This window comes from Equus przewalskii, chromosome 4, assembly GCF_037783145.1.
Source record: "Equus przewalskii isolate Varuska chromosome 4, EquPr2, whole genome shotgun sequence".
NCBI lineage: Eukaryota > Metazoa > Chordata > Mammalia > Perissodactyla > Equidae > Equus > Equus przewalskii.
In genome coordinates, this window is record NC_091834.1 from 107,094,184 (window position 1) to 107,110,464 (window position 16,281).

The window sequence follows — 16,281 nt, forward strand, 5'->3', positions numbered from 1 at the left end:
TGATGGTACGTGCTCAACTGCCCAGCTAAGGTATGAATAATGATACAAAAACCCCACGCTGGGCATTGGGCTCCTGCACAAATTTATTCTTGAGTGAAAATAAGCAGTGGCAGGAAATTGAAATGAAATTTACCAGAAAAACTGGTCAACTCTGATGCCCTAACAGGCTATAAACAATACCCAAAACGGAGTTTAAGAGGCCCAGTTTCAGAGTGGGGTCGACCACGAGCAGCTCAGGAACAGGCGCCCTTTCCTGCACGATGCGCTGGGCTGACTGTTGCAGCTTATAAAGGATTCTGGAACAAAAGAGCAGGCCTTCTCGCTGCTTCCGGAGGATTCTAGAGGGGCTCCTGCCCCATTGTAAACACTTAGCACACCAACTTCAGGCAGTGGTGGTAGTGGCAATTGGGACGGCTCCTAATTGTCTGAGAACCTAACAAAGAGCAGGGTCTCTGGGGAAAGGGAGGCAGGGGGACAGGGAAGAGGAACCAGAGGCCGGAATCTCCTGGCTTCAGAGGTCACGCTGGGAAGGTGCCCGAGAGAGCCAAGCGGCCTCCTGTGGAGCTGACAGGCACAGTCTTGGGGAGCCACCGGGTCCCCTCATCTCCAAGGGGATGGCACCGCTCTGCCATGCCCTGCCAGCAACGGGGATCAGGGAAGAAGTGCCAGCTGGATTTTTCCAGTTGGAAAATTATGAAAATGCTTTGTAAGTTTCGGAGTGTCGGTGAAATAAAAATGTACTCGAAGAGGTTGGCGCTCTGATGGTTAATGGGACAAACTATTCCGGGCACCTGAGCCTCTGCTGGCTGTGAGGACAGCTCACAGGCTCTCGAGCATCTTGTGAAGCACTGTTTCAGCTGCCTACCATTACCCGGAGGCCACCCTTTTAAAGACGGAACCAAGTCTGGGACAAGGGCTTCAAAAGCCTCAGAGTTCTGCCATCCTCCATCACATATTTGACTTTGTGGCAGCATGTTGGTTTTAAAATTAACAGTGAACTTATTTTGTTTTTAGTATTGGGCCATCTTGAACCTCCATTTGAAACGCGTGGAGCCATCCTGGAAGGGCCAGAGGGACACCGGCCAGAGTAAGTGGAGTGTAGACACCCAAAGCAAAGATGGTCCAGTGGATACTCCACCTTGCTGGGCAAATCTCTCAGCTATTTTGTGGTTCATTTCTCCCGTTCATCTTTTTTTTACAGAGATGTTATGGAGCCCATGAGATGACGTCAAGTTCTGAGTATGGCTGTCTTTATTCTCTGTACCACAAAGGGAGGGCAGGGTGACCTGGCAGGATTATGCAATTCAATCAAGGTCAACAAGTGAGGTGGAGGTGAAGCCAGGGCCAGGCTCGTGGGCAAATAATCCTCCCTCTCGCCTGTGCTCAACTGACTGAATGTTGTTCCCCTCATTGCCAGAATAAACACACCCGCCTAGCCTTGGGAGCAAATATAACATGCTGACCTCAACCACAGAGCGAGAATTTTTAACAACCTCGCACTTACATTTTGATTAAGAAGGGGGTGTGTTCTTTAAGATCTTAGTCTGAGACCTCACTTAGAAGCCAGGAAAACAGGGAAATTCAGGCAGAGTCTTCCTGTCTGCATCTGGCCCTATAACTCGGTTATTTTCCTCTAAGACGAGCCACAATCATAAGTTTTATCAAGGAGGGAAGGAGAAAAACACCTATTAAGAAGATAGTTGTTGCATTAAACTGCCGAGCGTGTTTCTATTCTGAACTCCTGAAGCAGTTAGGATGCACTGCCACCTTGTTCAGGAACAATATTTCAAATTCCTCCAGCCTCTATCTGTTCTAAATGTAGTTTCACATACATCACCCTCCTTCTTCCTGGAACACTGCTAAGAGCCCAGGGCTTGAATCCTAGCCTTGCCACCTACTAGCCAAGTGATACTTGAGTAAAATATTCAATATTTTAAAGTGTCAGATTTGTCACCCAAACCTTGGATAATGATATCTAGCTAATAGGGCTGTTGTGATAAATGGCGTTTATAAAGCGCACACTGTAATGCCTGGCACACAGCAAGGAATTTAGGAACAAATTCAAGATTACAGATAGAAACATACCTAAATGATTAATAGTCAGCTGAATGGGGGAAGCTTATTTATGGTACATTGTGTTGTCAGTAAATACAGAATGATTGTCATAAATGCCAACAGAAGAAACAAATTGTAGAGTCCCTTCTTGACTGTCCCTAGGGTTGGAACCCTTGAAGACAGCCAAACGAGGGTCCTCTGGCAGACACTGCAGCTTAATCCCTGATGGATTCCTTCTAACACGCGTCATCATCTAGAACCTCCCCATGTCCCCCGAGCCGCCAAAGGAGTGTGGACACACAGTGTGCACGGACGTAACGGCGTCTTGTAACATGGCTCTCTAAGGAGAGTGTCTCTTTAGGCTTCCTGGTTGTGTTATTCCCACCCATCTAAGTGAACTGACATATACGGGCCAGCAGTCTTCACTCACTAGCCGATGAGTTCCTTGATGTTGCTGACAGTAACGCAAATTAGGCATCTGTAGAAGTCACTAGCTGACTCTGGTACTTGACAAGGGAATTTCTTCATCCGAGTGGTCTGCCAAATGTTCTCTTGGGGCTCTCCAGCTGTCTCAATTTTCTGTTAAGATTTAGATTACACCACGATGCTAGCTGGATGCCATTTTCTTCACTTTGGTGGTTTGGCTAGTGGAAATGTGGGGTGTGTCTGGTGAGGGTCAGCATTGTTCTGGAGGGTCAGGGACTGGGTCTTTAATGAAGCCCGTGCACTGGGATATGCTCAACAAACGGCATCAGTGACCACCAGCTCCTTCTCCGATTCACAGGTCCGTTGATGGGTTAGTATACTGCAAACACAGCCTGAAATCCCCGACCGCCATCAGTCCACCAGCTGTTAGTGCTGGTCTAATGATTCTGGCCAATTACACAGAGAAACGTCTTTATTGTTTTGAACTTGTCAGAGTTGAGGGAAAGCAATACATTTTTACACTATGTTCGTTTCAAGACTCTGAGAAGCTAAATAGACGTCCTGTTTCTTTGCAGATCTGGGAACCTGAAGACAACAGTGTGCTCATGAAACACACTAGCTCTGAGTGGGGAGTTCTCTTTAGAAAGAAGGCTGGCTCAGGCTTCTTTCTGTAAGTGTCCCTTCCTCGGTCGGTCAGTAGGCAGGTGTTCTGCTCTTACTAAGCTTTTTGGAAACTCATAGCTCAAACTATTAGGATCATCAAACTTTTAAGAAGAAAAGCAACACGGTTCGGTGCCTCCTTGGGTCAGAACACAGTGCTGCACTTGGGCAAACTGGGGCGGCTGAGGTCCCAGATTCAGAACACCGTCCTACATGAAAGGCAGATGGTCCCATTCACCCACCCAGGAAGCTTGCTGCCTGTGGGAGAGCCATCACACAACACAGGGGCTCATGCTGGCTTCCCGGCTCCAAACATGCCAAGAGCACGTCTTGGCATTGCACCAGTGGCCTGAAATGTGGTCACAAGGCTTGGTCTCACATCTCATTTCTTAAATACTTTCACCAGCATCTCTGCAGATCTCTCAAAAAGCAATCCCAAAATAGGATTGCTGACTAGCTAGGCAGGTGAATGACAGGCGGGTGCATCACAGCTGGTGGCCGCTGTAACTGCACGCTCACCTCACGGCTGCACACTCATGTGGAAAAGGCACACCCTGGCATGCTGTGCACTGAGCAGGGCGCAGGCAGGAGCCGACTCCAGAGGTTTCGGGGGCCAGTGGCCTGGCCCCACCCACCTGGCCCCCGAGCTGTCTGGAGGCACCTTGTGTCAAAGGTTGAATTGTGTCCCCCCGCAAAAGACCCATTGGAGTCCTAACCCCAGCACCTTGGGTGTGACCTTGTTTGGAGATGGGGTCTGTTCAGAGGTGATCAGGTTGAAACGAGGTCACCTGGGCCCTAATCCGACACTGCTGCTGTCCTTATTAAAGGGGAAGTTTGGACACAGAGACAGACGCAGAGGAGGACGATGTGAGGGCCCAAGGAGAAGACAGCGTCCGCAAGCTGAGGAGAGAGGCTGGAGCAGATGTTCCCTCAGCGCCTGGGGGGGACCCAACCCCGCCAGTGCCAGAATCGGGACAATCAATTTCTGCTGTTTCAGCCCGGCCTGTGTTGCCTGGGACACACACCTGAGCCGGGTTCCTGGCTCCGGCTGGCTTTCTCACCACGTACCTGTTTGCCTTTTACCAAGTCACCTAGCCTCTTCCAGCGTCCTCATCTCTTCTAAACTAGACCATTGAATTTTCCTACTAGCTAAACAATAAGCTTTCTATGAGAAAATCGGCAGATTAACATGAGGTCGCTCCTGTGAACTCGGGCCTGAGACAGGGGTCGGCACCCCCCAGAACCTCAACCAACCCTGCTGAGTAAGTGGAAAGGGTGCTCCCGGACAGTCACCTTACAGTCCTAGCATGCACAGAGGTGACACCAGGGTGCCATTGTCACACAGAGGGCAAAGTGAGGAGGGGAGCAGCGGGGCAAAGCTTGCTGGCAGTAATTGTGTCCACAAGCACATGAACGATTCTGCATAATAAGGTGCATACACCAACCAAGCAAACCGCCCATCCGCACAGTTCTACGGAGACACCGTCAGTCAACAACACTGACAAGGAGTCTATGCTGCGCAAGGGGCTGCCTCCCACAGCGGCTGAGACAAGGAGGTGCAAGACACGGGGACGGCAAGAGGACAGCCTCCAAGGACCCCACATGGGGGCAACTCACGCATTTAAACAAAACAGATAAAAGTTTGTGTTTTGTTGAGAACACATGATGTCACCAGAAAAGTATCCTGGCCTACATCTGTGCCGATGGAGGAGATTAAAGCCTGTTGTGGGGACAGACGGTCGTGACATTTGAAGGGGACCCAGGTGGCTGGAAGTGACCCCTGACCCTTTGGAATGGTGTCTGAGAACGGGCCTTGCCAACTAGGATGGTTCTGGAAAAGCGAAGGAAGAAAATTTGGCAGGAAACTTGCCAATTAACCATGATGGGCAGGTGGGAGGAACGCCCGAACAGCCTGCAGAACAAATGGTGTACATGGCCGAGAAGGGGAGTGACGTTGGAGTGAGGCACAGAGGTCCTGGGGAGGAAGGAGCAGGAAAACAGCTGGGGACAATACCTCACGTGCACCTTCCAGCGGCCTGGCACCTCCACTCAGATGGAGAGGCAGCCTCGCGGTGTCCCTGGGCCTCGTGGGCAGGCACAGGACCATGACAGCAAGGGGAGCTGATCTCAGTGGAAAAGAGAAAGCCCAGAAGGGGCAGGGCGCACTGCAGCCTTGAGGTGGGTGCTGTTCCACCTGCACGAAGTTGGGGCGGGGGCACAAGTTCAAGATGGATGAGAAGGGAGAGCCCCCAGCTGAGGAAGGAAGGGGTGCCTTCTGCTCTAAGGGACGCGCCGGAAGCTTCTTGAACCCCTTGGCGCTCGGCACTCTGTCAGCAGATAACCCCTCCTCTCCTGTCAGATGCACAAGTGTAGCCAGAAAGTCTGGTAACGCCGTTAGCCCTTGAGAAGTCTGTCTGGACGCTCAGAGGCCTGAAGCAACTGAGAAGGCTGCTGCCTGTGCTGAGAAGCAGCTGTGCTGGCCGGCTTCACTGTTTCCTCATTCCCATCACAAGGCCAGCGGTTGACCTTATTGCCAGTGCGTTTTTTCACAAAAACGAATGTTTTCCTGATGACTTTCTGACAGTTAGGGCAGAGATGACGGTGTGTGGACGCACAGCCAGGTGAGAGAGCCGGTCGCTGGTGGACGCAGCCGGGACCGGCTCTGCTCGCGCCTCCCAGTGTGCGTCTGTGCCCTCGGAGTCCGAGCTCCCTGTGGCTGCTGTAACCAACTTCCACAGACCTAGTGGCCCATGTTGTTTATCACCTCACGGTTCTGCAGCTGTCTGAAGTGGATCTGCACTGCTGTCAGCCATGCTGCTTCGTCTGGAGGCTCAGGAGAGAATCCATCTCCCGCCTTTTCCAGCTTCTAGATGCTGCCCGCGTTCCTGGCTGCCGGCCCCTCCCCTGTAGGGCCGTCCCATCCTCCTCACATGGCAGCGTCGGCCTGCTCTCCTGCCTCCCTCTTTCATAGACCACTCTTATGATCATCCAGGATATTCTCCCTAATTTGAGGTCCTTTCATCAGCAATCTAGTTCCATCTGCAACCTTGATTCACCTTTGTCACATAAGGTGACACATTCACAGACCCCACCACAGGGACATGGGCATCTTGGGGCGCTATTCTGTGTCCACACCCAGCAGAAGGACAAAGTGTAATCTGTCAGAGCCTCAGGGTCTCTCACAGGGCAAACGTGGACCTGTGATCCCAGCCACTGCCTGTTACAGACCAGGTGGCCGTGCGGACGACACTCTCCTGGTCCAGTTCTAGAAGACACCGCGGGGCGAGATCTGCATCATTGTGGGCAAAGACCACACCAACTGGACGTCTTTTGGCAGCCTCATCTGCTAGGAAGTGTAGCTGCTCCAGGCAAAGTGGAGTGAAGTGAATGATGAGAAGTGGTAGGAAGAACAAGGATGGGGAGCGGGGTTAGGAACAGGAAGCACAGCTTGTAAATTCCAATTTTCCTGCTAAAACTTGATGTCCTGGAAGTCTAAGTAAGCAACTGGTATTGCTATCCATCTGAATTGAACTCCCATAAGGAAAAAATTGCTAACTTGAGGATAACTGTGAGAGAAAAGTGGCCAAATCATCTTAAAGTTTTTGGTTGCCAAGAAAGAGAATGCTGGGCATTTAATATATAACCAGATGAGAGAATTTTGTTCCAGAGACACTAGAAGGGAGCCCAGCCAAAAGGAGATGGGAAACCCTAAAAATCAGAGTTATGATGACACAAGTGTAAATATCCCAAGTAAGAAAAGGAGAAACAAAGAAGCTGCCGTGGTTCACAATTTAGAAAGTCACGTACAGAAGATGGAAGGGGCTATCTGACAAAGGATGGACACAGACGAGGGGCACGCAACTCATGAGAAGGGGACCAGAGAGGCTGGCACCCCAGCAGGTTGGCGGTGCAAAATACAGAGGAGAAGAGTCCTTAGCTGTGTTTGTTAAAGCAAAAGATCTTACCAGGTAGGAAACCTCGGCCTGATGGAGCTGAAATCATTTTAACAGATAACCAAGAGAAAATCTGTTCAATTACCATTTGCCCTGGCCAGCTCTAAGAACGGAGAAGACAGAGTTAGGCAGCTGCTGGCTGGTGGGACAGCATTCACTGTCGAGGTTCTCACCACCGGCCAGGTGGACCAGATCAGGGTTTTACCAGTCTTGCAAGAGTGGCCGCAGATGCACGCCGGCCTGTCCCCTCAGCGTGGGGATGTGGAGACTGGCCACGCTGGTTCAGCCTCAGAGTGTCCCTGGGCATGAACAGAACAGGGAAAAAGAGCAGGTCTGGAAAGCAGGCAGGTGAGCTTCCCACAGACCTGCACAAAGGTAAGACTCCTCCCAGGGCAGTTTGAGGAGATGCAGAGAGGGAGTGGTGACCACCAGGAGAAGAGCAGCTTTGTTAGGGACGAGTCATGTTAGAACACAGGTGGGGGGAGTTTAAAATTAAAAAAATCAAACAGACGTAAAACCAAACTGCAGTTAGAACCCTGATTGCATCTGGTTAAAAAATAAACAAACAAACGGTGCTAAAGGACATGATTGGAACATGGGAACCCTCAAGAGGGACCAGAATTAGATGATATTAGGGGATATTGTTCATTTTCTCTTATAACAGTGGGGTCACAGTTATGCAGGAGAATGTCCTTATTTTTAGGAGACACAGGCTAAAGCATTTAGAAGTCTTGATGCCTGAAACTCACTGTGAAATAGTTCAACCAGAAAATAAATAAAGCACACACACACAGCACACAAAAATGGCAAAATATGGAGTGGCTCTTACTGAGTCTGGGTGGTGGGTCTTCAGGCACTCACCAAATGAGTGTTTCAACCTGAGCGTTTTAAAGCTTTTGCAGTAAAAAGCGTGGGGGAAATTCTGCCCAGCCAGCAGGGGTTCTTTGCAAAGGACAGGCCAACAGGAGCCCTCAGGAGGGGTGAGTGGGGCTCAGGGCGGATTCGGATTTCGCTGGAGGGCAGTCCTCTGTGGGGTCACCAGGGTGACCCTGGCCAGTGACTTCACCTCCTTAAGCTCTGGCTCGTCTACTGCAACGTGGAGTTGATAACACAGGGCTTCCAGGCTTGATGGGATGCAAAGGAGACACCGCCTCTGCGGCATTTCACTCTGAGTCTGGGACGCAAGTGCTGGGGGAGCATTTGCAATACTGTTGGGGCCTCCAGGACGCCTGCCCACCTGGGCTGCACAGCAGGGCTCTAGGCAAAGCTTCAGTTCACAGAACAGCCATGGCAGGTTCCTTCAAGGATCTGTGGCAGCATGAGGGAGGTCTCCGTAGGGCAGCGCCCGTACTCATCCTGTTGAATATGTTTTTTTGTCAATCACTTGAAGACACGTAAAACTTGTTTATGAAATATGCAGATGAAGAAAAGCTGAGGGGGGAGGTGCTACGGTGAACCAGGAATCAAAATCTTCTTGATTTTGAACAAGGAGCAGTTCATTAGAGATGAATGTAAAAGCCTGTGAGTGAGGATGGGCGGGGGTTTGGGGATCCTGGGTTAACTGCCGTCCTTGCAGAAAAGGCCCTGGATTTCAGATGATTGCAACCCCAGCACGAGCCAACCTGCCGTTGCCTATCGCACAATGACCGTGAACTTGCGCCAGATAAGGAAGAACGTCCAGACCAAGGAGGAAACACCCCCGATCTCTCGGCCCTCCTGAAGGGCTGCGCTCGCTCCCTCCGGGCGTGGATCACTTGAGCATGTCCGTGAGACGTGGCCTTGCTGCTGGCTGGCCACCTCCTAGGTTCCAGTTCTTTCCACACACTCAGGTGCCCCCGATGCTAGGACTCCATAGGTAACACTGGGAAGTGAATGCTGAGAAGTGTGGACAGCCATGCTGCACGAGGTCAGACACCCTACAATCTAGGGCTGTGCTTCAGGAAGAGAAGTAAGAGAACGTCAGAGCCGAATCGTGAGCGGTCATGTCATACAGACAGCAGGGCAGCTTCCAGCCTGGTGCCAGCGCCTGCAGGTCTCAGAAGCGGGGAGCTCACGTCGGTGGACACATGCTCATGTTGGTGGACACACACTCACGGCGGTGGACACGCACTCACGGCCGAGGACACCACTTTTAGGCGGTCTCTGCTCTCCGAGTGTAGCCTGATGCGAATGACTCCATGGGCTTCTAAAACGCTGGGTTTGCCTCTTTCCTGCTCCCCTTAAAAAATATCCTTCAGTCTCAGGCAGCTCCTGCCTGTGATGTACCAAAGAAAAAAGCTTGCACAGAATTTGCTGGGATGTTTTCTTTTCAGCACCAACAAACCCACAGCCTTCCTGAGTCCTGAGGCAGAGATTCAGGCTCTGAGACCGGAAAACGGGGGAGAAAGAAGGCCCAGCCAGGAACGCTTCTCGATGTGCAACTTTGGTGCGACGTGGGACGTGTGTCTGGAGCCGCCTATACGAGAGGAAAGGGAACTCCGGCTGCTTGTCAGTCAGGAGCACCCTCCACCGGCTGCTCGTTAGAGGCACCCAGGGGAAGCCTCGGTCACCCAGAGGCGACTAAAGAAGACAGTCCTCCCCCAGGATTCTCCTCAGAGTTGGAAAAAAACATGTGACCCAAAGGTTTGTTTGGAAAGAAATTCCCTTCTGTGTGTTTAAGGAAAGCGATGCTTGGCCAACGTACTGCGTCCTGGTGTGTATTTCAAATATTCGTTTCTGTAGAAGTTTGAAATTTGTGTACATGTTTCCAACACAGAAGTTCTAGGGCGAGTCCACAAAGCGTATGAGGCGCAGCGTCCTGTCAGCACCGAGGATGTGGGTTTACACCCCGTGTCCTCACCTGACAGATGGAGGGGTGATTCCCGGGAGGCTCAGAGGGAACAGGCCTCCAGGGAGGTGGTGGCACACGCTCAGTCGTTCACACACGGGCCAGTGCCACCCAGGTGCCCTGACTGGAAACAGAAGGGCACAGTCTGCCGTCGTGCCCCCCGGCTGCACCTGCAGGGCAGGGCGGGACACCAATGGCTGCGCTTGCGAAACTGAGTGGAGTCTCTTTAGCAACAGCCCAATTAGCAGATGGCTACGTGGTGCATCTCTCTCTCTGTCTCCACGTATCTGGGTCTTTAGCTTTTCATTCTCTCTGGCTTCACTGTTTCTGTTACTGTTTTTGCGTCTCTGTCTATTTCTCTGTTATTATAACACAGAATCAAAACTACTTTTTCGTTTAAGGTGGTACACCAAAATAGCATCATATTCCTGTTCTTAATTGAAAAAGCAGATGGGCGGAATATTGCATAATTCTTTTTAAAAATGCAAAAAAATTTGAAAAGCATATTAAACTCTAAAAACTTCTGAGGTGGTATAACTAAACCCAGCACAGCACCAGTCAAGCATCTCATAAATGCCAGTCGCCTTCTCCTTTGAACAATAATTCGGACGTAGCTAGACTCTCCAGGCTGTGAGGGATCCAGTCACCAGCCCGGCCACTTCTGAATTTCCCACGCAACCTGCCAGCCAAGACGCCTTCCAGCCTGAGCTGGAACAGTCCCAGTGCCGGGCGGCAGGAGAGGCATTTCAGACGGGAACCAAACGAGCAAAGACGGAAGGTGGGAGGAGCAGCGAGCATGAGGTTGCCCTCTGGGTCGAGTGGAGGGACAGGCTGGGAGAACCCAGAGGGGTTGAGATGGGTCAGCGTGGCGGGGCAGAAGCAGGGCTGGCTCAAAGGACAGGAGCTGGAAGTGGGAAGATGGGAGGCCTAGGGGCTGAGGGTCCAGGCCAGGGGTGGGAGTGAGCAGAGAAGACCGGGCAGGACCTTCAAATTGAGAAATGAGGGAACTTGCTGGAAGCGATGGGAGAGGATATGGCAAAAGATACGGCAAATGCAGAGAGGAAGGCAGCTCTAGGGTTTCCACGAAAGAATGGTGACACTCCTGCCAAAGCACGGACGCTGGGGGAGCACCCTTCCCACCACGCAGCGCTGGTCTACCCGTTTATGGGGCATGGACCTTGGCCTTCAGAGACAGGAGCCGCATGGAGGCCGCCCTCCCCTGCACCTCACAGGTCTGTGACGAGGTGACGGCTGGACAACAGAAAGCAGGCTTCAGAAGGAGGAGGTCATTCTCTCTGGTGGAGTCTGGCGAGGCCCACAAGGGCTGAAGTGATGTCTCTGCCCAGTCTCCTGCTGGGAAAGGCATGTGGGCAGAACCGGAGACGATTTCCTTTTGAGTTAAGGCCAGTGGTGTGGAGAACTAAGGAGGTGACACGAGTTTGCTCCAAGCAGACCCGTTTATCCACAGAAATACCTTAACCCACCCACTCTCTCAACAGTGTGCCTGCCTCACCCTGGCTTCCTGCACGGACCTTCAACCCCGTCCACAGAGCTGCCCTGGGTGGGCACATCCTGACAGACGGGGGTCAGGCGGCTGGGACAGTGGCACGGGCCAAGTTCAGGTGGCTTCCTTCCAGCTCCCAGCGCCAGAGCCAACCAAGAAAATGTTCCTCTTCTCAGGCTTTGCTCTGGCCCAAGGACGGCAGGCCCGAGGATCTGGCTAAAGGGCGACATGGGGCTCCCAGGGCCCTTGAGGTGGCCCTGCCTCACAGCCGAGGACAGGACGCTCTACCATCACTGAAGTCCTGCCTGTGGACCCACCGCTGAGCACAGAGCCCGAGCCCAGGGGCCGCACGGGCTGCAGGGCACGTGGATGGGAGCACCATCGCGTGTCTGCCACGTGCTGGTTGTCACTAAGGGATGGGGCGCTGGAGGGAAGGCTTTGAATTTCACTAATTCCCGTAGGAGACCCGATAACCCAAGTAAACAAGCAGACCCCCGGCAGACACTCTATCCGAGCTCACTGAGTGTCTATTTGCCCCAAACAGCAGTTATCCAAGACCCATGGGAAGCCTCCCCCGCCCCTCCTCCTTCCTGTCTCCCCATCTGGATCGTCTTTGAGGACGGCGACCACACTGGGCCCACTGGACGTCTCTGCATCTGTCAGTGGCCCCTGGCATGCAGCAGGTACTTAATAAATACCTGTTAGTCAATTGAATGTATTATTATTTTTTTTGCTTTTCTTCTAGAAATAAAACTTTCAATTGCAACACTCCCATTTTTAGAGCTCTTTAGGGAAAAACTCCCTCAGACCTCAAGGAAACGGAGCACCTGGTCTGAACACTAAGTTGTTACGAAACACTGATGCAGGAAGTGTGTTCAGATTCCACGAAGGTTTGTAATTCCAGGTGACTGTCAAGAGCAACACAAGGTTCTAGCTTTTGGCCTTTCTGACCTGTAAACACTGGTCAAATTGCTGCCATTTCCCATCAGGGAGAAGTCACAGCTGCCTCTCCCAGGCCAGCTGAGCATGGGGCTGTTGGGACAAGAGCCCAGCTCTAGCTTTGGAGGCACCGTGGCTGTGGTCCCATGACTGGTGGTCCCCAGACTGGTTCCAAAGGGCTGGGACAGGGGCCTGTGACACAGGGGTGCTGTCTCCATGGTGGACGCTGATCTGGCCTGCTGAGGTTGAGAGTGGCTTTGCTGTGCCCTCGAAAATGTCAGCCGACCAAGTACATTTTATTATGTCTGAAGAATGCATGAATTCCTCTCCTGTTAAGGTTATGAGGATAGTCAGTGGGTATCACACACACACACACACACACACACGGATCACTCATGAAGGTCACATTCAGTGAGTGTCTATTTGTGTCACACATGCCTAAGACCCCGTGCCCCCCCGCAGGGTGGGTTTATGTGTTAAGCAAAGTCCAAACCTGGCCTGGAACCTGCTTGAGCGCCTGCTAGGACGTTGGTGCATCACAACTTGGTGACACGAGGAAGCCGCTCCAGGTCGGCGGGAAGAGACACAGACTCGGCTGGTCTGTCCGTTTATGTCCTCTGTGTTGGGCTGTGTATCTGCAAGTCGCTTACACATCACGCACTGCGCACAATCTAAGACTGTGTCTTCTACTTGATGCAAGCTGCTTTAAAGACCTGGAATCTTTCTGTGTCTCCATTTTCTGCCAATGGTTCTAGCCAGATAGGAGGTCCTCAGTCACACTTGTTGAAATAATTGCAAGGTTGAAAATTGCTGTGGTGGCTCCACTACCCGCTTTGTGCCTACAACGCTAACTCCTTCGTCTAATCCTCACAGTCCCAACATTTCAAGGACGGCTGTGGGGCCCCAGTTATGGATGAAGAACAGGCTCAGAGAGGTTAAGAAGGGAGTCTGAAATCACACAGTAACAGCAAACAGAGCAAGTACTCACTGGGGCTGTATGTCTCCCCTGTGGTTTCAGGACTATGCCACTGGACCACAAAGGAAGAGACTGATTCCCTGTTTTCAGGCTGGGACGGCCTCACAGGGGTGATGAGTACACCCGTCTCAAAGTGAGAGGACAGTCTGCTGGTAGACAGGGCGCCCGGTGGGGAGGAGCGGGCAAGGGCTTTCCAGCCCTTGAGGACGTCAGCAGAAAAATGATGAGGGAACAGGCGGGTGCAGCCTGTCCCCACGGATCACTCACGGCCCCCTGCCCGCCCGGAGCTCTCGCTGAGTACGTACAGGTCAGCACCGCCGGGCAGCGGTTCTTTGGCACGTTCTCCTCCCTCTGGGCCACGAGCGAGCTGCTGGGCTCCGCCTGGTAGGCACACAGCGCCTCCCACTCCTTCTCCAGCCGGTTTTTGTTCTTCAAGTGGTCCTCCATGTAGGCCTGAAGTGGAAAGCACAGAATCAGGGAGCGTCACGGGGAACAGGGTCCTGACCCTGGACGTGATCGGGGACACCAGGTGGCCGGCAGAGGGTGGGACCACGTTTCACCTGCAAGGACGAGTTAGGGAGCTGGTTCACATTAGATCTAGCAGGAACACAGACCAACCAGAGGCGCAAAGGCTTTCACATGTTCTGTTTGTCGGCCCAAAGGTGTTCATGCTGTGTTTACTGAGGGTGCTCAGATTATGACGTCGCCTCTTCAGCTACCATGAACTGAGTGCGGAAGAAAGACGTACACACGGCAGATCAGACTCTATTAACCACAGAAAACTGGTGCAGAGAATGTGTCCAGCCCAGGGTGAGTGACCGGGATGGCAGCAGCCAGGGAGGTTTACTGAGCTGTGCTGTGGGGACAGCGACAGGCATGGGTGCAGGTGGCAGGACAATGGGGATGGCAGGGGTGGGGGGCGGGGCATCTGGGCTCCGCGGTGGGGAGTCAGGGAGGCTGGGAGCAGGACATGTAGGCTGCGCCTCTGTGCATCGACACTCGAGGGAGAACACTGCTCTCTGTCAAAGACGGAACAAACATAGCTGCATAAAACAGTTCAGGCGATGTCACACGGGAAGAGACAGAAGCTGTGGCGGAGTAAAGAAACAGGGCCAACAAAAGCCGTGGATAAACCTCAGTCCCGGAAAGCATCTCAGAAAATGATGTTTTGCATTGAAAGTCTTTCATTTTCTTTTTCTCTTTCTCAGAGAACCATCCGTGACTAACACACACTATGTTGCAATAGTTGCTTGAAATTATTTCACAGAAAACTATAAAACACACCATTTGAAAAGGATCTTATATTGCCAATCAAACTCACGTCACAGTGGTGAATTCAGAAAGCCTCTCAGATGGAGATGGGAATCGACCCCTCGAGATCCTCTGGAACTGCGGGGGACGCGTCCAGCGGGTCGTCCCGGTGAGGACAGACCGAGGGACCAGACCTCTTCTGCTTTTCTGGCAGAGGAGGGTGTGCTCAGAGAGAGCGCTGTTACTTAATTAAGGGAGGTCGTTTCTTCAGATATGTGCTAATAACACACAACGGAAGTGAGAAAGCCCCCCAGCCCTACCGTGTGTATAGGATCACGTGTGCCCCTCGGGTATTGGGAAGGGGTTCTGGGATCAGCTCCCACTCAAGGACAGCAGTCATGTCACACATTTTAATTCCAGGGCCAGCAAGGCCAGACCAGTCTCTTGGTAGGGCTTCTCTGGTTCCCATTTCTGTTTGCACACAAGCCGTTTTCCTTATAATTGGCCTGCTTTCCTGAATCCTCTGGGTGTGATGCGTTTAAGATACTGAGCTGCTCTGATGTGTGCAAAATGTTAAACAGCCGGTGGTGCTAAAAAAACAAAAACAAAAACAAAGAAGCCCAATGTTTTGACCCTCGGCTGCTCCGATCTTAATTTTCTGGGCACTTGTCTGTCGGCGGTGACTACCAGGAGACGTACACAAGGAAACAAAGGCCTCTGGAACGTTCCCTCCACAAAGACACCCGTGCCGGCCCAGTCTACGCATTCTTATCGATCCATTCAGTGGAGAAACGACGGTGATTTTAAGGAAAAGCATTTCAAAGGACCAAACCCAGCTGCATTATTGTGCCCAAAGGAGATACTGGTCTCGTCCCCTAGCATCTTGTTTGTGGGTTTTCTTTTTTTTAAGATTGGCCCTGAGCTAACAGCTGTTGCCAATCTTTTTTTTCTTCCTCTTCTTTTTCCCCAAGCCCCCAGTACATAGTTGCATATCCCAGTTATAGGTCCTGCTGGCTCTGCTGTGTGGGACGCTGCCTCAGTGTGGCCTGATGAGCGGTGCCACGTCGGTGCCCAGGATCCAAACTGGTGAAAACGTGGGCCGCCGAGGCAGAGTGCGCGAACTTAACTACTTGGCCACAGGGCCGGCCCCTGTGGGTTTTCAAAGTGTCATGTGTAGACATAGGTTTTCAAATATATCCACAGACAAAATAAAAGATACACACACACACACACACACACGCACGCATGTGGGTCCAGGGCTCCAGTGCTCAGGCACCCCAGTGTCAAGCTGAGGTGTATGCCCTTTCCACATTTGCCCCCCGACACCTCTGTCAGCCCTCTCTCGTCCCTTCCTCCAATCGACACTCAGCTCAGTTCACTCCGAGGGCGCCAATGGGCCTGCTTTTGCCTCCTTCCCCACCAACTGCCCTTGGCCATCCCTTGCTCATTGGCACGCACTGCAGGGGGTGGGCAGAGACAGGTGGGGACAGGTGGGGAGAGGAAGGCAAGGGAGAAGCACCTGGAAAAGGAAGAAAACTCAAATCAGACGGTTGTGCTAGATTCCCACACCTCTTACCGAAGTTTTGACTAGAGCTGACTTTCATTGTTTTGTATTATGCATTCAACCAACACTACTCTATCCGTGTTGATTTGACTCACATGTGCATCAACACATGCGTGCTGAACCAGC

General features: G+C 52.1%; 1 protein-coding gene across 8 annotated transcripts in view; it reads right to left on the reverse strand.

Annotated features, from left to right (window-relative positions):
* Positions 1-16,281, reverse strand: part of PTPRN2 (protein tyrosine phosphatase receptor type N2) — a 924,814-nt gene that overhangs the window by 50,358 nt on the left and 858,175 nt on the right. For all 8 annotated transcript variants that reach the window (XM_070618094.1, XM_070618092.1, XM_070618095.1 and 5 more), the window contains one exon: positions 13,646-13,793. In XM_070618094.1, coding sequence (XP_070474195.1) covers positions 13,646-13,793 — 148 coding nt within the window. The remainder of the gene's footprint in view (positions 1-13,645; positions 13,794-16,281) is intronic.